This window comes from Neophocaena asiaeorientalis, unplaced genomic scaffold (genome assembly GCF_003031525.2).
Source record: "Neophocaena asiaeorientalis asiaeorientalis breed wild unplaced genomic scaffold, Neophocaena_asiaeorientalis_V1.1 scaffold204, whole genome shotgun sequence".
Lineage (NCBI taxonomy): Eukaryota > Metazoa > Chordata > Mammalia > Artiodactyla > Phocoenidae > Neophocaena > Neophocaena asiaeorientalis.
The window spans coordinates 4859420-4881420 of record NW_020173922.1 but is presented as its reverse complement, the minus strand read 5'-3'; the positions used below and the strand labels follow the sequence as shown (position 1 = coordinate 4881420).

Here is a 22001-nt window from a genome sequence, read left to right as displayed (position 1 = left end):
GCGTGTTTTACTGGGGGCTGGGAGCAGTGCCTTCAAGTGCCATCAGGTGGAGGTGGAGCAGAGCAGGAAGCCACAGGCTGGCCATGGAATCCATTTGGGGCCCAGCGGTCCACTGGCCTGCAAGGCGGGACCGTGTCCCCCGTCCTCCAGAGCACGCTAGGCCCCTGCTCAACCCACCACTCACCTCCTCCTCTCCAGGGAGGACAGATGGGTCCCATGACGAATTAGAACTAGATTGATGGTGCCTGGGCATGAAGAGGCCGAGGAAGGGACCCAGGGGACCATTTAGGTAACCCTTAGAGAAAAGGGGTTTGGGGCTCAGGGTAGAGAAAGGAGCCTTCCGATCCTTCTCAGACCACAGCACAAAAGCCTAGACATTCCCTGCACAGGAACCTGGAAGCCAAGATTTGACGAGGAGAGGCGCCGGGGAGGTCGGGGCTGGTTATCCCAGGTGGTCAACTCTCTTAATAGAGTGTTGGGGGCAGCGCTGTCCTCAGGACCCTCCCACTGGAGGCCAGGGAGGAAGGCCATGGGGATAAGAACAGAGCCTGTGGGCACGTGGCCCAACAGAACTCTCCAGAGCCCAGGCTCCAGGAGGAATTGCAGAGTCAGACCCAGCCCAATTGGAGGACCGGAGGTCAGGAGGACAGAGCAGCCAGGTGGGGCTGAGGACCTGGGGAGAGAGGCAATGGAGGGCCTATTCCTTTTCACCCTTAGGCCCAGAGTCCCCCTAGCTTATGGGACTGTTCTGGACAGGGAGTCCCAGCCCATCCTGAATCTGAGCAGCAGAGCCTCCAAAACTCGGCCACTGTCCAAGCTTCTCTGCCAGCTGGGCTGCTTCAGCTTGCAGCTCAGATCTTCTGGGAGGGTCAGCAGGGCCCCGGGAGCCCAGAAAGGAGCCTGGAAATGCAGCCTTTCTGCCTAGTGTTACTGGGATCCTTGCTGGTACCTTTTGGTAAAGGATTTATACTCTCCAAGCATTTTGCCCAGAGCACTTCATGCACTGCTCTATCAGATAATTATTGAAAAAGGAGTGAAAAATGCTAACCTAAGTGTTCAGGCTTCAATTCTGATGGACCTGAATAAAATTGCCAGCAGCTGAGCTTCCTGTTCTGGGGCCTCATTTAACCTCATCTGTAAAATGGGGATAGTGGCATTTATGCCTTTACGGTTGCTGTGAGGATGAAGTGAAGTGATGCACACCAAGGGCTTAGTCAAGGGCCTGCTGTTGTTTGAACACAGTTGAGCTCCTCTTCCAGCTACTGCTGGCGTGGGAGTGGAGGCCAGAGGGGCAGCATCAGTCCCCTGGAGGCTGACTCCCAGCACATCCTGAGCAAAGTGTCTGACCTTCCCCCTCTGCCCAGACAGCCTCTAGACCAGGTTACCTTTTGCGGAGGCCACGGAAACAGAGCCTGCAGCCGCAGTAGCCCTTTAAAAGCTTCTCCTTCTTCCCTTGACAGCCCCTCCACTTCCCAAGACTCAAAACTTGTACACCTGGATACCCACCACATACAAGAGCACGCACACCTGCACACACACACACAAACACATGCCTGCGCTTGCACACAAGCACACGTCTGCTGACACCTGCTCACACACACACAAGCACACAAGCACATGCTCCGGGGTCAACATCAGGGCCTTCTTGTCCAGGTGCCTATGACCAGGTGTCGTAGGACATGTCCAGGATGAAGACTTTGTCTGTTGTCTGGTAAGCCTGGCCCTGCTGGGAGTCCAGCATCAGGCTGCCATGGTTACTGGTCAGTATGCAAATTTCTGTTCAGTAGGACCCACCTGTGACTCGGTGGTATCACTCCATCCTGGCTGAGTGGCAGGCAGTGAATATGATGAGCAAGAGACTGTTTTTTTGATTTGGGGTTTTTGGGGTGTTTTTGTTTTTGTTTTTTGCTGGGGCTGACATGGCTGAAGGCCCCTCAGAATCTATCCCTGGGGAGAGGGAAGCAGGGCTGCCTTTTAGTGACTTCTCAGTGACAGCACCAGTCCTGCCAGCCATCACTGTCCACCCAAAACAGTACTGGCCTTTGACTCAAAGGGGAGGCCAGTCAGGAGTCCCAAAAGCTGCTGCCGCTATTACTCGGTTCCCAGAGGAGTGATGCAGGAGAAAACTCTTAAATGGCTTTGGGAGCCCTGCTCACTTCTCCAGATGGTCACTGTCCTGAGGACTAGCCAGTCAGGTCTGCCCAGGGACTCAATGGGCAGGAATAGCCATGGCTTAGCCCCAAGAGACCAGAGACCTGGCCTCCAGTCTCCCTTCCGCCTCCTAATTTGCTATGTGACCTTGGGAAAGTGTCCTAGCACTACTGGGCCCTAGCTGCCTCATCTAATACAAACACCACCAAAAGTGGAGCCCAGACCCGCTCTGTGAACCACAGCTCTCTTAGTGTCTGGGGTGCTGCGGTTCTCTTAGTGTCTGGGGTGCTGTGGTCAAGCTGGACTGTTCTCTGTGGGGAACCTGGATGGATATCCAAACATTGTGAGCTCTTTCGAGCTGCCTGGAGGGTCCCTGGGGCTACAGGATTAACTGCTCAGTGAGGGTTGTCCCCGAGGACCCTTTCAGTTTGTCAAGTTTGCACTGCCTGCTTAGCACAGTCGGCCAGCCCTGGGAGGCCCTGGGAGAGGAGTGGACTTGCTGTGCTTATGGTGACTCCTACCTCGAAGCAGTAAGCATAAGACTGCAAAGAAACCCCATTCAAGATCACCTGCAGCCTCAGATTTAACAGGAGTGCACAGAAGGGCTCATGTTTAGAAGAGCTGGGGTTCTTGCTTCAGGGGTGTGGTCTCTGCATGGAACTGGGGGTCAGAACCCCAGGATCTTCCTCAAGCCTCTTTCAGTCAGAGCCATCCTACTCTCTTGCCCTTTTCCAACTGCATAACCCTCTGGAATCCCTATCAGGAAGCAGGAGAGAGATCCAGAGCTAGACAGTGCACAGGACTTCCTGCTCATGTCCCCGTGCTCCGCTCCCTCTGCAGGAGATGAGAACATCAGAACACAATTCCACCTCCTGCCTGGGTCTAGCGGAACTTGCTGTGCACGTGCGGAGGCAGTGGAGCAAGCCCTTGCACATCGCCTCGCCCGTCTTTTTTTTTTTTTTAATTTTTATTGGAGTCTAGTTGATTTAAAATGTGTTAGTTTCTGCTCTCACCGTGTACAGGCACTTTTGACAGATGAGGAAACAGAGACTATGTATGACTTGCCCACATGCACACAGCAAACTAGGGACACAACTGAGACTCGAGGCCTGCAATCAGGTGCTGGCTGTTACCTTAGAATGGTAGGTGAGCTTTTCAAAAGCACTGGGGAGATTTCTGGGCTCCCACCCCAGAGCCTGTTTCCATTGGTCTGGATGATTCTGAAGGACAGCCGAGTTGCAGACCTCAGAGATCCCGTGGCCAGGCCTGATCCCCATTTAACTGATGAAAGATTGAGAGCCAGATAGGCGGGATACTATGGGGTCACACGGTGGGTCAGTGACAGAGCTGACCCTTGGGCAGGGCCCTTTTATCCAACCCTTCGATGGCCTGGGTGTCTACCTCGAAGACCCGTGAATTTGCACATTTACAACATGATCCAGCTTCAAAGGGTGCAATTGGCTGCCATTTAGGGGGCACAGGTGTTCTACAGGTGAACCCACTCATCTCTTTCTCCAAGTTGCAGTTTGCTTTCCTAAGTCGTGTGATCAGGCTGGGACCCGAGGCCTAGCCCCTGCAGGTTTCTAGGGTATTGGGGGTGTCAAGTGGAGAAGTGACCTGCTGCCTGGGGCCTCTCCCCCTCCCCAGTCCTGCGCCACACAAACTCTGAGCCTCCATGCCTGGCTCTTAGTAGATGGGCAGGCCAGTGAGGCCCATGGGGGCAGGACAGGGACAAGGGGCCGGTCTGGGTACCCCAAGCCCTAGTTCTGAACAGAAAGAAGGGCCCCATGAATGAGCTCAGGCTGAGCAAGCTGTCTCCAGCTTGCTCGAAAGGGTCGAAGGCCTGGCACTGGAGCTGGGAGGGGAAGGATGGGGACTCCTCCGCCCCCTGCCCCCACTCACCTTTCCTCTCTGGGGACATCTGCCAACTGACTCTTGCGCCTCTGCCTCCCCACCAGGTACTAACCCCACAGCTCATCTCTAAAGAACCTGCCCTGCCTGCTGATCCTAACATTTCCTCTCTCTACCCCAATCAAGGGCTCCTGGGGACTGGGTGCCAGGGAAGGGGCTCAGGAGGCTGGGAGGGGACACCACTAACCTGCTTTCACCTCACAGGCTGGCTGCTGGTGTCTGAAGAGTCCTGACCAACGTTTCTCTCTCTCTCTCTCCCGCCCCCTCCCCCATCTCTCTCTCTGTCTGTATCTCTCCCTCCATCCCTTCCCCTCTCTGACCCTCCTTTCTTCTGCACTTGCCAGAGCACCTTGGATTTGAACTAAAGGGTACGGAGCCTCTATGTATCGGTCAGCGCCAACCACACAGCCCCTCTCCACAGCCTCTGACACCATGTGTGCTGGATGTTTGGTTTCCTTTCCCCCCAAATGGAAAAGGGATGATTTCAAAAATCCCCCTGTCCCCATCAGGATGTCCTGTAATAAACTACATTGATTTGGGGGAGACAAGAAAAGCTCATGAACGGCAGAGTACCCTGGCGTTCAGACTGCGCCCCCGTGTGCAGTAGTGCCCCCTTGCCTGGGGCCAGTCGCCAGGGTACTCTGAGGGGAGCGGGACCCCTGAGCTGTGTGCAACCCAGTGGGTTGGCCAGACGAGCCCTCGGAGAGCAGGTGTCTGAAAGCCACAGAATCCTGGTTTGGAGAACTGTGCAGAGAGGCATCCCTTTCAATTTGACCTTAATCCTCCTTCCTTTTCCCATTTCCATTTCCATTGCTTTTCATTCTTCACCAGGCTGGCAGCTGATAACACCCATTTGTCTCTGCCGCCTGCCCCGTGTTTGTCTGCCAGGCTTTGCCATCTGCTTGAGGCTGTTACTCCCTTCACGATCTGTCCCCACGGTGGCACATGTGTTTGTGGGCAACACCAGCGAGGGTCCATGGTGGGCTGGCTTCGGGTGCCTGCCCTCCTGCCTCCCAGCTCAGAACCTCACGTCCCACTCCTGACTGTCCTCAGGGCCCAGGAAGATGCCTTGGGCAGGGAGGGACTTTGAGGGGTCAGTCTTCCGAGCTCTCTGGCTTTGTGCTGGGAGGCTCCACCCTGGTCCACACGTATAGCAGGAGAGATGCAGGGTCTCAGAGGGGTTGAGCCTTCGATGGGGTCAGACCCCAGATGTGTGCAGAGCCTGCAGTTATGAAAAGACTGTTCTCGTGGCAGATTTGGGGAGGCGCTAGTTCCCCGGCCACCTAGCCATCATCAGCTATTCTCAGAAGATGGAACTGAAAGTCTGTGTGTAAGAGTATGTCTGTCTCTCTGCTGTGACAGGGTGGGGAGGAGAGGGGCCGAGTCTGTGGTGTCTGTGTGATCATGGCAGGGGGTGCGGGGGGGGAATCTGTAGGTGTGCGTGTCTATGTTGACATGTTTACACCTTGTTGGGTCTCTCAGTGCGGGGTGTGAGCACACAGAGGGGTGCAGTGGAACATCTTTGTTAAGGGTCAAGCATGAGCAGTAGGTACGGAGGCAAGGGTGAGCGTATGTAAATATGCGACTGTCTGTAAAGGTGGTCTGTATATTCGTTCACACGCCAACTCAACAAACCTCTACTGAACCCCAGAGTTGGCCAGACCCTGGCGATCTAGCATGCAGAGCCCCTGCCCTCCTGGTGCTCAGATTCACAGGGTGAGACAGACAACAAACAAACAGGAAAGATAGCAGGTGGGGGTAAGTGCTACACAGAAAATAAAATGGAATGGGATGGCGCCTAGCCGGGGTGAGGAACTGCTCTAGCTAAGTGGCCAGGGAAGCCTTGTCCAATGAGGTGACATTTGAGCTAAAACCTGGCGAGAAGCAGCCAGCCCTGCAAACAATCGGGGGAGAGTGTTTGAGGCAGGGGGCACAGCAAGTTAAGGATGATGTGGATGGGCCTGCCTTGTTCGATGGATGGAAAGACTGCCAGTGCCTCTGGAGCACAGCAGACATGGGGAAGAAGACTACAGGTGGGATCTAGAAGAAGGGACCAGGTGACCCTGGGCCTCGTGGACCATGGTAAGGCTTTTGGTTGTATTTGAATCGCAGGGGGATGCCATTGTGGGTTTTTAAGCAGAGGAGTAAAATGATCTGCTTTATCGCTGGAAATCAATGTGGCTTTGGGGCAGAGGATAGACTGGGTGAGGGGACAGGGTGTGGAGGAATAGAAGCAGAGAAACCAGTCAGAAGCGGGCAGCTGTCGAGTGAAAGATGGCATCATCTTGGATGAAGCTGGAAGCAGTGGAAATGGGAAGAAGTGGTCAGATCTGGGATCTACTTGGGAGGGAGAGCTGAGACGACTTGCTGATGGATCAGGTACCAGAGTGGGTGGGAAGATCAGGAATGATTCTAAGGTCTGGGGCTGGTTTAACAGGAAAGGTGGTGTCGCCACTGAAGAGATGGGAAGAGCAGGGAACGAGGGTGGGGAATCAGTGCTTCTGCTTGGTCATGGCCTTTGGATGTAGGAATCTAGAGCTCCGGAAGAGGTCAGGGCAGGAGAGAGAAACGTGAGATTCAGCTGCATACAGATGGTATTTCAAGTCTGAGTCTGGGTGAGATGACGGAGGGAGAAAGGGCAGGTGGAGAGAGGAAGAAGCCTGAGAGCTCTGGGCCTGGACCCTGCAGCCCACATGGAAGAGGGGGAAGTAGCAACTGAGACAGAGAGATGAGCCAGTGCAGGGGGAGGAAACCCAGGAGGGAACACCATCCCGGGAAGTGGGCCCAGCAGGGGGAGTCTGCTGAGAGGGAAGCGAACCACAGACTTGGCGGCGGGGTGGGGTTGTTGGTGACCATGACCAGAGCAGTCTCAAAGGAGTGTTGGAGACAGAGGCCTGAGTGGAGGACTGAGGCGTGGCTGGGGATGAGAACCGGAGGCAGGACGAGGACCACAGAGCCTAGAGGTGGGGATCTGGGGTGGAGGGCTGTTTGTTCAAGACTCTGCATGACTATGTCAGTGGGTGTGATCGCGTGCGTGGCGGCCGTGTGTATTGTTGTGAAGGGTCTGTCTGTGTGTCAGACGGGCACAGTCCTCCAGGTATGTGTGCCTGGGGCTTTGTACCCAGTGTTTGCTGCTGGGCGTACCTTTGCCACAGGAGACCCTGCAAGCCTGGGGGCTTAGGGACACTGCCCAGGGCTCCACCAAGGCTTTGGGTCCCGCCCCCACTTACCCCTGTGCTGGTGGGAGGGGAGCGATGGGGAGGGGCCGGCCAGCAGATGGGAGCCGGAGCAAGGGCGGGATGTCTAGGCTGTAGGCCTTGACCATGTCTGGTGCTGTCACCTTTTTCCTTTGCTTCCTCCAGGCTTTCACTGTTCTAGAAGCGTAGGGGTTGCCCCGCCAAAAAGTGGGAGTAGAGGTAGAGGGGATAGTTGGGTCTTTTTGAGGGCTTTGAGGCCCAGCCTAGCTCAGCTCCTTCAGAAGGGTGGAGGCTGCTCCTTGAGCACAAGGGCTGTCCTAGGCGCCAGGGGGCCGTGCTGCCACTCGTGGGTCTCTGACAAGCAGAGACGGGGAGAGCTGGAGTGGGCCAGGGCCACAACCCTGACCAAGCTGCTGGGATAAACCAAGGCCTTTCTCCCCTCTCCCGCCTCTGTGGGCCTGGTCTGCTCTGTTCCTGCTCTTGGTCCTGGCATCCCTCCTAAGTCCAGCCTCTGGGCCTCATGTCCTGTCTCCAGCCCAGAACAAGCCACTCTCCACCTTCTTAAGGAAGCCAAAGTGGCCAGCCAGGCCTTTGCCCAGGGTCAGCATGTTCACCACCATGAAGACCGGCTTCCCCCAGCCCATCAAGGCTCTTTGCAGCCACCAGGCCATAGTGGGTTGCCCTCCCCTATGACCTTGGGAACTTCACCTCCATCCCACCTCCTCCACCCATCCCCCTGCATTTTCCACTCACATGCTCCAGGCAGAGCACGGGTTTGGGAAGGTGAACTCAGGTGTAGTCAATTGTGATGAGATCCACAGGTGGGTGGAGTTCAGGAAAGCAGGAAGGAGGGAACTGGCTGGGGAGGGGTGAGATGGATAGGAGCCGGGCAGCACCCGAGCTGGAGAGAGCCCGGGGTTTGCGGGGCAGGGGGACGGTCTGCAGCACTGTCTCTACGGGTCTGCCTCCCACCCTGCCCCCTCACGCCCTCTACCTCTGCAGAAGCCGAGGAGCTGTACCAGAAAAGGGTCCTGACTATCACCGGCATTTGCGTGGCTCTGCTGGTCGTGGGCATCGTCTGCGTGGTCGCCTACTGCAAGACCAAGTGAGTTGTCGGGCACTCAGAGCAACCAGGGACTGCTTTTGTAGGGACAGGCTCTCCTCTCCACCGCACCATGCCTGGCGGAGCCTCCCCCATTCCTATGCCCCTCTGCCCCCTTCTGCAGCTGGTGAGGGGCCAAAGGGCTGGGCCAAGAAGCAGGAGCAGAGGGTGGGGTAGACAGGCCCCAGAGGACTGCACAAGAACGGTCATAAGCCCAGGCGGTGGAAGAAGATAGATCTGGGTTCTAATTCAGCTCGGGCATTTCCTGTGACCCCGAGGAAATGGATGAGCTTCTCTGAGTTCTCATCTATAAAATGAGTGTGATCCTCTAGTACCTCAGAGTATCCTGTGAGGGAGGATCTGCCCCGTCAAGTAGGCAGGCACTGGGGCAGTGTTGGGGGTGGGCAAGCACAGAGAGGGAGGCACCTTCTCAGGGGAAAAAGAGACCTCACAGGGCACTGCCTAATCCCACCTAGGAGCAGTCCAAGCAGGAATACAGAGAAGATGGGGTTGGGCCACCCCTCGGCAAAGGAAAGGTGGCATCAGAACCTTGGAGCAAGGAAAGGGGCTAGACAATTCCAGTAGAAGAGTGCAAGCTAAAGGACAAATGCAGGAGAGGGTCAGCTGTGTTCATGGAGCTTGAGCAGCCGAGGCTAGCTGGAGCAAAGGGCTGGGGTCAATTTTAAAAAGGTACACGAGTCTAAAAGAACAGCCGGAACCTGCATGGCACCACAGGGCCTTGAATGTCAAGCTTGGGGACCTGGGTTTATCCTACAGATGATAGGGAGCCATTGCAGGTTGTAGAGTGATGTGGTACAGAAAGAGTTTGTCATATCTGTTCTTATGCGGAAAGCAAGAGTCTGGGCATAGCCACCATGTGGGGGACTGAGCCCCTGGGTCTTGACTCCTGCTGCCCTTATCTATGAGATCTAAGGCCCTGCCAGCCTTGGGTTTTAGGGTTCAGGGAGCCCACAGGAGGAGACTGGGCCCACACAGGAAAATTGAGGCCAAGAACTGGGGGGAGAAGCAAGCCTCATGTTCTAACCCCTACTATATTTACTTATTTCTTCAACAAACTTTCATTCAATGCCTGCTGGACACCAGGCCCTGTACCAGGCACATGGCCAGTGCTCTAAGCAAGAGGTCCAGTGTTACAGGATGTATTTCAGGGGTGCCTAACTTCAGCTAGAGGGCAGGGAGGGTTTCCCTGAGAAAGGTGCAGTTTAGGCCGGGCCTGAGAGATGAGCAGGAGTTAGCAGGTGAAGAGGCAGAGAATGTGCTGCAATTGGATGCAAAGGCCCAGAGGCCAGAGAGGCACAGTGTAGGATCAGAAACAAGCCCTCCAAGGATGCAGCAAGCTGGGGTGGGGAAAGGGCAGTGAGAGACAGGGCTGGGGAGAGGAAACAGGATTCTGAAGCCCAATGAAGGGGCTTTAACAGGGGAGTGACATTGATTAAACTTATTGATTACAAAACAAATGTACTGAGCACTTAATAGGTGCCGAAGTGAAGTAGCCCCACAGGTCTTGACTCCCTGACCACAGCGTCCTGTTTTATTTTCTCCATAGCACTTTGCTGAAAGTATCTTGTTTGTTTATTTGTTTATGTGTTTATCATCTGCCTCTCCTACTGGCCTGCAAGCTCCATGAGGGCAGGAACCATATCTGTCTCCTCTGCTCCAAAAGAGCATCTGGCACATAGTAAAAACCCAGTAGATACCAAATAAATGAATGCATGAAGTGGGCCAGCACTGTGCTTGAATACTTTATCTACCCTTAATCCTCGATGGTCTCTGGAATGCGTAGATATCAGTCCGTTTTACAGATGAGGAAAGTGAAACATGGGTAGTTTAAGTAATTTGCCCAGAGTTACACAGCTAGAAAGTAGTAGAGTCCTGCTCTCTCAGCAGAGCCAAAGCTCATTACCACTATGCTCAGGTCCTGCTGAATTCCGGCTGGTAGTGATGATGTAGGGGGTTGATTGAAGGGGTCCTGGCTGAAGGCAGCCTGAGCACAGGAAAGAGCAGTAGCAGGAGACTGCCACGTCAGTCCAGTCCCGGCACACGTAGACTAGTTCCCTGGAGTAACAGCTAGGGAAGCTCATACTTCGTGTGTGCCAGGGGAGGCGGGGAGGGGGTGTCAGGCTAATGCACCTTCCCCTGTGCAGAAAACAGCGGAAGCAGATGCATAACCACCTTCGACAGAACATGTGTCCAGCCCACCAGAACCGGAGCTTGGCCAATGGGCCCAGCCACCCCCGGCTGGACCCCGAGGAGATCCAGATGGCAGACGTGAGTGGTGTTCCCAGGCCCCACTCTGACCCCTTGCTGTGTAGCCCGCCTTCTTATGCCCCCTGCAAGAATGGGCCAGGGAGGCGGCCGGCCCATCCTGTGCTCAGCCTTGCCTGCTAGCCTAGCCTCGCCTCACCAGGATGACTTAGCCTCGCTTGGCCCACTTCCTTAAGGGAGGTCGGGGGATTGATTTCCAGGGGCCATTGCTGCCCTAACACCGAGTTGCTTATCCAGTGGACCACCACCGCCCCTGCAACCTGGAGCTTACTGCCTCACTTCCCCTGCCCACCAGGAAGGAGGGTCAACTTGGTCATCTGTCACTAACTGCCCCCCTGCCAAAAAACCCTCTGTCTGTTCCAGTATATCTCCAAGAATGTGCCAGCCACAGACCATGTCATCCGGAGGGAAACGGAGACCACCTTCTCTGGGAGCCACTCCTGTTCTCCTTCTCACCACTGCTCCACAGCCACGCCCACCTCCAGCCACAGGTGGGCACCACCAAGGCCCACGCAGCCTTGCAGACTCCTGTATGCACACCCTCAGGGCGTGCACATGCGCACCACACACCTGCCTGGGGACACACACCAAACTCCCCAGCCAGGCTGGGCTCTGTATTGAGGGTCCCTGTGAGCAGGAGGGTGGAGGTGGGGGGCTTCAAACCAGAGCCCGCCACCAAACGTACATCCAGGTCCTCACAGACCGGATTCCCTTTTCTAGTCTAAACCAGCCCCAGAGGAACAGCAGCATCACTGTGCTCCCACCTGACGTTTGGTTTTGTTTGGGCCTCATCGGCACCACTTCACTGGCATAAAGCACCTGCTCACTCGGATACCCACAGCCATTTGACGCCCTCTCCTGGGTTTCCCACGTGAGCCTAGTCCACCTTAGCCTCCTCTCTCCACACAAGCACGCAGGCTCAGACAGCTCAAGAAAGAACATGGTTGGCCCCTTTCTTCCCTGGGGAGCAGCACAGAATAGGCAGGGTCCCCATATATTGGCCACTGGGGCTGGGCTCTTAAGGCAAGTGGCTAAGGGCCGTGGGAGTGGAAGGGTCCCAGACAGGGAGGCTAAGGAGAGGTTGGTTGCAGAGAGGAAAGGAAGAGACCTCTGCACATTGCAGCTCACCCATCCACAGGCCTCCAGCTCTCCTCTTCCCAAAATCGGGGTTTGGCATTTACGATGTTACACATCAGCCCAGAGTGAAGGGCAGTGAGCTGAGGGAGCCTGAGATGGAATGAAGAACCAGGGAAGGGGTGGGCCTGGGACCACACGTGCTGGGCTGCCCGGCCCCTTCCTGACCTCACCTCACTTCCACCTGGCTTCTCCAGGCATGAGAGCCACACGTGGAGCCTGGAACATTCTGAGAGCCTGACCTCCGACTCCCAATCGGGCATCATGCTGTCGTCAGTGGGCACCAGCAAGTGCAACAGCCCAGCGTGTGTGGAGGCGCGGGCACGGCGGGCGGCAGCCTACAGCCTAGAGGAGCAGCGCAGGGCTGCTGTGCCACCTTACCACGACTCCATAGACTCCCTGCGTGACTCCCCACACAGCGAGAGGTCAGTTCCTACCCCGTGACCTGTGCCCCACTGTAGCCAGAGAGCTGGCACCACTGACCCAGGGCTGACCCTTAGGTCACCTCAGAAACACTCCAAAGAGCCTCATCCCCATTTTCCAGATGCACAAGCAAGGTCCCTGAAAAGTTAAATGGTCTGCTCGGGGTCATCAACATGTTAATGACAGGCTGGGACTACAGCCAGTAGACCCTGGTGTGTTATGACCATTTAATTTAATTGTTCTACTAGGACACTTTTCAGAGTAGAAGGGGATGTTATTAATAATTGCAGTAGAACATCAGGAACAAACAGGGTCTGGCCTGGACAAACCAGAACACACAGTTGCCCTACCCTGGTGTCACCTAGAGGACCCATGTCCCGGGAGAAACAGACACCAAGATTGAGCAGACTGAAGAATGGGAGGGGAGGCTGTCTGTGAGTAAACCGATGAGTGCAGGATGCGAATGAGCCAAGAATGCCTGAAGGCCCTGGAAGTATCAGCAACTAGGCCCCCATGGATCAAGATGCCATTGGGTTCCTGAGCAATGAATGCAGTGAGAACCAGGAACCTTCCCTTCTTCCCTGACTCCAAGCCAGGAGTTGCAGGGGGCCAGCCTCCATCTTGCTCTCCCCTTGGCAACTGGGATCTGTGGGAGGAGAGCAGAAAAAGGGGCATGGTACTAGGAACTCCAGGCTGGGGTGGAGAAGGCTTCAATTCAGCCTACTCCGTGCCGGTCGTGGACACAAAACCGCTGAAGCTCACAGCTGCCTATGGAAAGTGCTAAGCATAGGACACCCCACCAGGGCAGAGAAACCCAGTCTGACGGCAGGCTCTGGGAAGCAGCTAGGTTTTCCAAGACCAACCTTTCCAAGCTCAGCCCCACCACCTGTGTGACTTGGGGCAGGTTGATCACCTCTGTGCCTGTTTCCTCAGCTATAGAACAGGGAGCATTACACCTATAGTGCATGGTTCTTATGAAGGCCACCCTAAGATCATGCGCAGAGCTCTTCGCCTTTTACCTGACATGGCGCTGGTGCTCACTAGGTGGAGCTATGGTTAGTAGTAACAAGAGCAATAGGACTTCTTAATGCAGCAGTCCCCAACGTTTTTGGCACCAGGGACCGGTTTTGTGGAAGACAGTTTTTCCACAGATGGGGGTGGGGGGATGGTTTCGGGGTGATTCATTTATTGTGCCCTTTATTTCTATTATTATTACATTGTAATATATAATGAAATAATTATACAACTCACCATAATGCTGACAGGAGGCGGAGCTCAGGTGGTAATGCAAGCCATGGGGAGTGGCTATAAATACAGATGAAGCTTCAGTCGCTCCGGCCACACACCTCCTGCTGTGCGGCCTGGTTCCTAACAGGCCACAGACGGGTACTGGTCCGCAGCCTGGGGGTTGGGGACCCCTGCCTTAATGGATGGGAGGTAGAGAGGCAAGGCAGGGAAAGACTTCCAGGCAAGGGGAACAACTTGAGCTGTTCCAGCAGAGGCACTAAGGACATGGCTGGTGAGGTACCTAGAGCAGGGTGGGCTGTGAGGAGAGTGGAGCTGGGCCTGAACAGGTGGGCTGGGACCAGATAGATGGCCAGTGGCCCTGGGTGGGTAAGCAGGAAGGGCCTCCTAAAGCAGAGATATGACTTTAAAAGATTGCTCTGGGAGGGAATTCCCTGGCAGTCCAGTGGTTTGAGGCTCCGTGCTTCCACTGCAGGGGGCGCAGGTTCGTAGGGTGACTAGGATCCCACATGCCACGTGGCCAAAAAAAGATTGTTCTGGGAACTGCATAGGCTGAAGGAGGAAAGACACTGGGGTGGGGGAATGACCAGAGTGAACATCTAGTCCCAGGATGGAGTGGAGCAGGGTGGAGGGTATTCCAGGAGAAAGGGAATGGGTAGGACGTGATGGATGTGCATGTGGGAGAGGGAAGAGAGAGGAGTCAGATGATTCTGAAAAACAGTAATGGGGACTCTGGAGAGCAATGAGGTGCCCAGCTTTACAGTTGGGAAGAGAGGCAGGGAGGTGGGTGGTCCCTGTCCTGAGGTGGATAATGGTTGGGCAAGAGGCCAGTTGACTCAGAAAGGGAAATGTGGAGAAAGAAAAGGGACAGGTGCCTGGGACCCAGAGTGGGAGATATTAGCAAGGGCAAACTTTTGAAGGAACTGGTGATCTTAGCCCCAAGCAGAGACACTTCAGTGAGGTCTTGGTAACTGTAAGCTCTGGGCTGAGGACCCTAACTGAGGTGGGAGCAGTCACTTCCCTGAGGCAGCTTCTAGCTTCAACTTAAAAAGGAAAATATTTCCCCACTGTAGCCATCAGCCATGGGATGAACTGTCCCGGAGGGGAGGTAAGTCCAAGTCACAGGGGTGGCTGAATGCAGGGACTAGAATGAGGAATTGGGCGGTATGAGTTCTGGTTCCCGCCTGGCCTGGGTTCACATCCCAGCTCAACCACTTCCTGGCTGTGTGAACCTTGAGTAAGTCAATTAAATGTTCTGAGTCTGTTTCCTCACGTGTGTAGTACGGGACTAACAGAAGCCTCTTATAGAATTACTGTATTAGATGAGATCACACATGTAAAATGCCCCAGCCTTAGCCTCACCCGAAGTAACCATTCAGGAACACTGGTGACTGTGAGCATCCCCACAGCCAAGGACCACTGATACGTTTATGGAATCATCCAACAACGCTACGGAATGAGCACTGTGGTTACTCCCGTTTCACAGATAAGCAAACTGAGGCTCAGAGAAATTAAGGAAATTTATTACGGTCACTGAGGAATACCAGCATGGTTCTTGCAAGAGGGATCCTGGGCAAGACCACTGCTTTGCATCAGGTCCGCCCCATCCCCTGGCCACCGGCCCACGTCTCTGCCTCTCCCCGCAGGTATGTGTCGGCCCTGACCACGCCCGCGCGCCTCTCTCCCGTGGACTTCCATTACTCGCTGGCCACGCAGGTGCCGACTTTCGAGATCACGTCCCCCAACTCGGCGCACGCCGTGTCGCTGCCGCCGGCCGCGCCCATCAGCTACCGCCTGGCGGAGCAGCAGCCGCTCCTGCGGCACCCGGCGCCCCCCGGCCCCGGTCCAGGGCCCGGGACCGGTGCGGACATGCAGCGCAGCTACGACAGCTACTACTACCCCGCGGCGGGACCGGGGCCGCGGCGCGGGGCCTGCGCCCTAGGCGGCAGCCTGGGCAGTCTGCCCGCCAGCCCTTTCCGCATCCCCGAGGACGACGAGTACGAGACCACGCAGGAGTGCGCGCCCCCGCCGCCGCCGCGGCCGCGCGCCCGCGGCGCGTCCCGTAGGACGTCTGCTGGACCCCGGCGCTGGCGCCGCTCGCGCCTCAACGGGCTGGCGGCGCAGCGCGCACGCGCGGCGCGGGACTCGCTGTCGCTGAGCAGCGGCTCGGGAGGCGGCTCGGCTTCCGCCTCGGACGACGAAGCGGACGACGCGGACGGGGGGCTGGCGGCCGAGAGCACGCCTTTCCTCGGCCTGCGTGCGGCGCACGACGCGCTGCGCTCGGACTCGCCGCCGCTCTGCCCGGCGGCCGACAGCAGGACTTACTACTCCCTGGACAGCCACAGCACGCGGGCCAGCAGCAGACACAGCCGCGGGCCGCCCCCGCGGGCCAAGCAGGACTCGGGGCCCCTCTAGGGCCCCCGCTGCCCCCTCCGCCTCGCCCGCCCCACTGTCTTTAAGGAGAACAGAGACCGCCGACTGGAGAGAGAAAGGAGGGAAAAAAAGAAATAAAAATATTTTTATTTTCTATAAAAGGAAAAAGGTATAACAAAATGTTTTATTTTCATTTTAGCAAAAATTGTCTTATAATACTAGCTAACGGCAAAGACGTTTTTATAGGGAAACTATTTATATGTGACATCCTGATTTACAGCTTCGGAAAAAAAAAAGAAACAACAAAAAAAAAGAGAGATGGGCCAATTTTTTGACTCTTTAATAGAAACCTATATTGTGGTGCCTTTTGCTGTACGCTAATCTGGAGCTCCTGGAGAGAAGTCTGGGTTGCGGGGTGGGGGAATGTAGGATCCCAAGCTGGCTGGGGTCGTGGGAGGTGGTGGTGAGAGAAAGCAGGAGAGAGGAGGCTGCGGGACTGGGTTCGGGTGGGCGTGAGGCTGGGGGCCCCAACGAACGACATGAGGTCCGCAGTAGCTTTGCCCCAGTGCCAGATCTGAAGTCCTGGGCCCCTTGAGGAGAGGGCGGGGATCCTAGGTTTGGAGCTAGAGTTGGGGTCAGGTAACGTCCAGGGGGAGACTAAGGCCCAGCGACAGCAACCAGAATGGGGAGGGGGCCTCCCCACTCCTCACAGCTGCTAAGGGAGGGGCGCACTGAGAAAGAGGTCTTCCCAACAGCCTCGGCCCTGGGAGGGGGCAGCTCTGCCAGGGCCCCAATGTTCGTGGCTCCTCCTCCCCTATGGCCTCCAGGACGCCCCTCCGTCCTCTGCAGCACCTTCGTTTACAGGTCGTCTTTTCTATTTTATGCCTGCATGTCCTTTGCATTTCAGATTCTTTAGATTGGATGCATGGTCACGCTGGGACCGAGAAGAGCCACTCGACAGTGTATCTGATTCCCCTCTTAGCAATAAAGTAACACCATTTCCTTCTCACAGCCCAACTCCCAGCCTTTAGCCCACCCATGACTTCCACTCCCTCTCCAGCCCTGACCTCACCACCCTCCAAAACTGGGTCCACTGCTAATTTGTCAAAAAGGTAATTGTTTAAAAACAAAAAAAAAGTCCTAAGCAAATGGGAAACCTGCCCCTTGAAATGTCCAAACACCTGACTGTTGACACTTGAACATTTTTATATTATAAATAAAATCAGTAATAACTAATGTTTGACTGCGTGTGCCTAGCCCCCAGGTGAGGAGGGAGACAGAGGATGAAGACCTGTGATAGAGATGGATGGATGTTGGTGTGGAGGTTGGAGAGGGCCAGAGCAGTCCCTGGGAGAAGAGACCCTCCCTTCAGTCTCCCTGCCTTCGACTCCCAGGACAGGCTCCAGCCCTCCTCCCTGTTCTAAGAACGTTCACAAGGTGTCCCCCAGCTCCCCACCCACCACCCCCCGCTGCTGGGGAACCTGGCCAAGGGGCTGACGCAGATTACTCTGCTTCGAGCTCAGCCTCAGAGCCCTGGCCCAGTTCCTGCCCTGGAGCTACAGGGGCCAGAATGAGGCAAGAGTTTCTGGGCCTAGGTGGGTGAGGAGGGAAGGGTTGTGAGGTTGGCACTGAAGCAGCTGAGGCAAGATGACCCTTGGGGCCTCAGGCGTGTCACAGGCAATGTGTGGACATGAAAAGTGGCATAATGGGTACCCTCAGCTGCCAAGAGGACCACAGCTGCTGCAGCTTGTAAGCCCACAGGGTGCTGGGTTTTTTTTTATATCCCCTCAAAGCCAGGGCCTGTCTAAACTTGCAGTCCCTGATGAAGGGTACATGATTTCAGGCATGGAGAAGGCAGATAGTGTCCAGGGTGAGCCTTTCCCCTCATTGATTAATGTTACTAAGCCAATGCCCAGCACCAGGAACCACTAGGTTCCAACCAGACACAAAGGAGTCAGCTATCCAAAGAGCTCCCGTGGTTGACGTGTGGGTGTGTGCACAAATGAGCCCGGAATGTGTGTAGTCAGCTCAGAGACCTACACATGGGAAGGACAGAGAGGCTTAGGGTTGAAAGGGCTTAGGTATCAACAGGGCCTTAGTTCAAATTCCAGCTCTGCCCCTCACTAGCTGTGTGACTTCTCTAGGCTGCACTTGGCTCAGCTGGGAAATGGTGATGCTAATACCTACCTCAAAGGGTTGCTGTGGAGATTATATAGAGCGCCCAGGATTGCTTCTGGCACATGATAGATGTCTATTAATGGCTAATTTGATGATGATGATGATGACCATATCCTGTGCCTTGCATTCTTGAGTCACACATAGAGTGGCAAAAACTGGATGAAAGGGAAGTGATGGAGAAAAGTAAAGAACTAGACACATATTCATGTGGGGACGCTGGGAGAAAAAGTACCTGTTACAAAGAAAAAAAGGAAATTAATGAACTAAATGCTACACAAACCTGCAAATCACTGACTTCTCTAGCCCGTGACGATCTCATCCAGATCCCTGTGCCGGCTCTGAGTTTGCTATTGCCTCTAAATTGCCTCTAAAATTTTCTGAGAGCCAGTAATTCCTCTATGTGATTTATGATCTCTGTATGACCCTGAGTAATTCTGAATGACCTTTTGGTGAACCCACCAACCTTTCCATGACCCAGTTTATTGTCCTCATTTGACCCTTCTGAGGGCCTGAGTTGCTAATACCTTCTAAATTTTCACTCAAACCACTTCCATGACTCCAATGAGCACACCGACCTCTATGTAACCCAAAGTAATTCTGGATGACCTCTTGGTGAACCTATTGACCTCTATGTGACCCCCAAGTAATTCTGAATGACCTCTTGGTGAACCCACTGACCTCTTCATGACCCAGTTTAGTATCCTCATTTGACCCTTCTGAGGGCCCTAAGTTTTTACCTTCAAAATTGTTAGTCAGAAACCACCTCCATGACCCCCAGGGAGCCCATCTACCTCTATGTAACCCCAAGTAATTCTGAATGGCCCCTTGATTAACTCATTGACTTTCACATGACCCCATTTGGTACCTTCATTATCTGCTCTGGATTCTAAGTTACCTGCTGAGAGTCTAAGGCCAGAGCCTAATCCGTTTCCTTGACTCCCCATCATATCAGCCACCTATTCATTCACAGGTGTGAGTGGAACCTAGGAGCAGGTGTGGCCAGAGAGGCCCCTTTTCTACTCACCTCTCAAATTCTGCCTTTGCGGCATCTTTAGTATGGCCTGTCAGGAAGAGGTATAGCCCTGTTAAGTGACTTTCCTACTACTACCCTGTCCCCCAGGAGCACTTAGGACATTCGGGTGGCTTCCTGAGTCAGTCTTCCCCACTTCTCCAGTTCTTTTTTCTTCTCTCTGCCAGGTCATTTTTGGCTTGTCTCCCCAGCCCTTCCAGAGTCCCAAATGGAAATGGTGACTGTCTGTCCCCCTCCCCACTAGACTGTAAGCCCCGTGTGGACAGGGACCTGGTCAATCCTTTTCTCACCACAGTATCCCCAGCACCCAGCACAGTGTGCAGCACTGTTCACCTTCACTGAATGAGAGGACGGAGGCTCAAGAGACGCTGTCCTCAAGGGTCGGCCCCCAGGAGTCCCTGAGCCCACGGACACTTCCCAGGACCACCAGGTGGCGCAAACCACTTATCACATCTCACCTGCAGTCCTCCAAGTCTGGATTTGGACAGTCCTGGAAAATGGACATATTAGGGGCAGAGGTTGTGGAGGGAATATGATGGTCCATTAGAATGCAGAAAAAGAAAGAACTTTGCTTTAGATTTATTTTCAACTCATCTTTTTAAAATTTCTACTTTTGTGTATGTTTTATAATGTACATAATATTTTAGTACAGTAGTACACGTATATAATTTACAATAAATAATTATACAATTAAGAAAGTGAACTAAAAGTTTTTTTACTGATGGGAGGCACAGCTAGTGCTCAGGGAAGCACACGTGTCTGCAGCGGATGGAGCCTGCTCCTCTGCTTTCACTCACCCACCCTCATGAGGTAGAGGGTGGGAAGCTGACCCCAAACTCAAAGGACCTTTGAGAAAAGGACAGAGAAAAAAGTACAGAGAGCTTTTTTATGTTGCCACATTGCTCTTTCAATTTCACTTAAATGAACATTTACTTCCACTCAGCAAAATGAAGGTGCCAGATGGTTTGGTTATAAAATACACTCAGCTGATCCAAATTAAATAACCTGGATTTAAATCACTACATCTCTCCACAGGCTCACAGGTCCCTTGTATCAAATGTGAGTGGGCTTGTAAACGTTGGCTGCTTAGTTGCAAGGTTGGCTTATTAACTAAATATGTTACCACTGAGGTCAAATTGCTGGCCAAACTACAGTAATCTATTTTAAAAATAGAAAGGATTTGCTCATCACAGCTGTATTGCAGGTGCCATCACCCCCACCACTGTCAGTCTGAGGATTGCAGGGTTTAAAGGATGCTAGTCTGTGATCATCACATGGAAAATTATTCTTCCCAGACATGTCCTTCACTAGCGTTTCTGAGTCACTAGAAGAGTACGAGAAATAGCAACCTAAAAAACAAGCAACAACTTGTCATTCCACCTTTTCCCAAGACCAAGAATTAATGGCTTCCATAACCTTCCCCCACCAAACATCTTTGGGCTTGTTGACAAATGGCTATTTGCAAGGCAGAGTGTCTTTTATTCCTGTAGCAGTAGATTTGTACAAGAGGCCACCTCTGGAGCTCAGAGACCCGGCAGCACCAACATAAAGACCAAAATATAAACAGGGCCACGGTCCCATCCCACTCACACCCCAGGATGCCTGTGGGACAGACGGGGCAGCACACACACACACTATTTATTCCAAAGCATTAACTGTAAGAGCAGTTTAAGTCACAGGTCAGCCGGAAGAGGGGGAAATAGGGTGAGAGGAGGTCATACTATCTCTACCTTCCCTCCCAGAGTGTCAGGGCCTCCAGGGTCCAGAGAGCAGCCCTCCTTGCTAACAAGTGCATTCTGAAATAGGCTTTTCCTACCTCTTATTTCATCCTCTAACTGATAGCAGTTCCAAAACCATCTCTAAAGGGGTTCCTTATATATATATATAAATAATTCTTATATATATACATTTATGTCCATATAAAAGAAAGCAGTAGTGGCCTCGATGGATGGAAGATGAGGTGGACACACACTTGAGTGGAGAGAGCTTGGCACGGAGGGAAAGGCCTGGGTCCTGGGTTATTGCCAGGTGAGGCAGGAGAATGGGGTGTGGTTCCCAAGGCTGCTGAGTGGAGGAGGAGAGGATAGTGCTGGTGGTCTGCAGACCTGCTGCTGGTCAACTCAGAGGAAGGAGGAGGAGAAAGGGTGGGAGTCCAAGCTGAGACCTGGGGTCAAGACCTGCCCTCGGAAACAAGGGAGACGAAGGGAGGAACTTGTGAGAAGAGGAGAGCCTGGGAAGTCAACCACCCTTCCCACTTCTTGAGATGATGTCTAGAGCATGCACACAACTGGCCTAGAAAATGAGGCTCTGGGGTGAAGAGGGATGTGAGAGCTGGGGAGAGGGTCGGAGGCCCAGAGCAGCCCCAGGATGCAAGATCGACACCATGAATAGCATCTCCATCTCCTCGGCCCACAGGGCTCTCCACACTCCCCTGGCTGCCCAACAACTGCCTGGAGCTGATCCGAGTGGCCCCTGGCTGGAATTGTGCTCACTGACCCCTCTGGGGGCATTGCCTGCCTCTGGGACCTGCCCATCCATGCCAGCTAAGTATCAGGCCCAGTGTTATCCCTCGTGGCTTTGCTGCCAGTCACAGTTCCATGGCCCTGGCTGAGGGCAGGGCTCGAGTGTGTCTTGCGGAGAGAAGGGTCATCCCCCTCCAGGGTGGCCAGCCGGGCCTCAATCCGCTCCAGATCATCTGAGCCCACTTTGATTTTCACAGCCAGGAGGTGGATGTAGGTCTCATAACGGCTTTTCTGGGGAAAGGGCAGAGAAAGGCCAAAAACAAAGTCAAAAGACAAACAACAAAATGAGAAAAAATGTATCTTATATAACAAAAGACTAATTTCCGTAATATTTAGAGAGCTCTCATACATCAATAAAAAGGAGATAAACAACCCGATAAAAATATCAGGCAAGGGGCATGCACAGAAATTTCACTCATAATTTTTAAAAATCCAAATTAATTGGCAAT

General features: G+C 54.0%; 2 protein-coding genes across 6 annotated transcripts in view; one reads left to right on the top strand and one right to left on the bottom strand.

Annotated features, from left to right (window-relative positions):
- Window positions 1-15911, top strand: part of NRG2 (neuregulin 2) — a 180434-nt gene extending 164523 nt beyond the window's left edge. For 3 of the 5 annotated variants that reach the window (XM_024752396.1, XM_024752395.1, XM_024752392.1), the window contains 5 exons: window positions 8262-8364; window positions 10527-10650; window positions 11011-11138; window positions 11979-12206; window positions 15096-15911. In XM_024752396.1, coding sequence (XP_024608164.1) covers window positions 8262-8364; window positions 10527-10650; window positions 11011-11138; window positions 11979-12206; window positions 15096-15864 — 1352 coding nt within the window. In that variant the 3' untranslated portion in view covers window positions 15865-15911. Of the gene's footprint in view, window positions 1-4406; window positions 4431-8261; window positions 8365-10526; window positions 10651-11010; window positions 11139-11978; window positions 12207-15095 lie in introns of all 5 variants that reach the window. The other 2 variants (XM_024752394.1, XM_024752393.1) reach the window with 1 other exon arrangement.
- Window positions 15912-19765: 3854 nt separating this feature from the next.
- Window positions 19766-22001, bottom strand: part of PSD2 (pleckstrin and Sec7 domain containing 2) — a 50644-nt gene continuing 48408 nt past the window's right edge. The window contains exon 15 of the mRNA XM_024752192.1: window positions 19766-21783. Coding sequence (XP_024607960.1) covers window positions 21574-21783 — 210 coding nt within the window. The 3' untranslated portion in view covers window positions 19766-21573. The remainder of the gene's footprint in view (window positions 21784-22001) is intronic.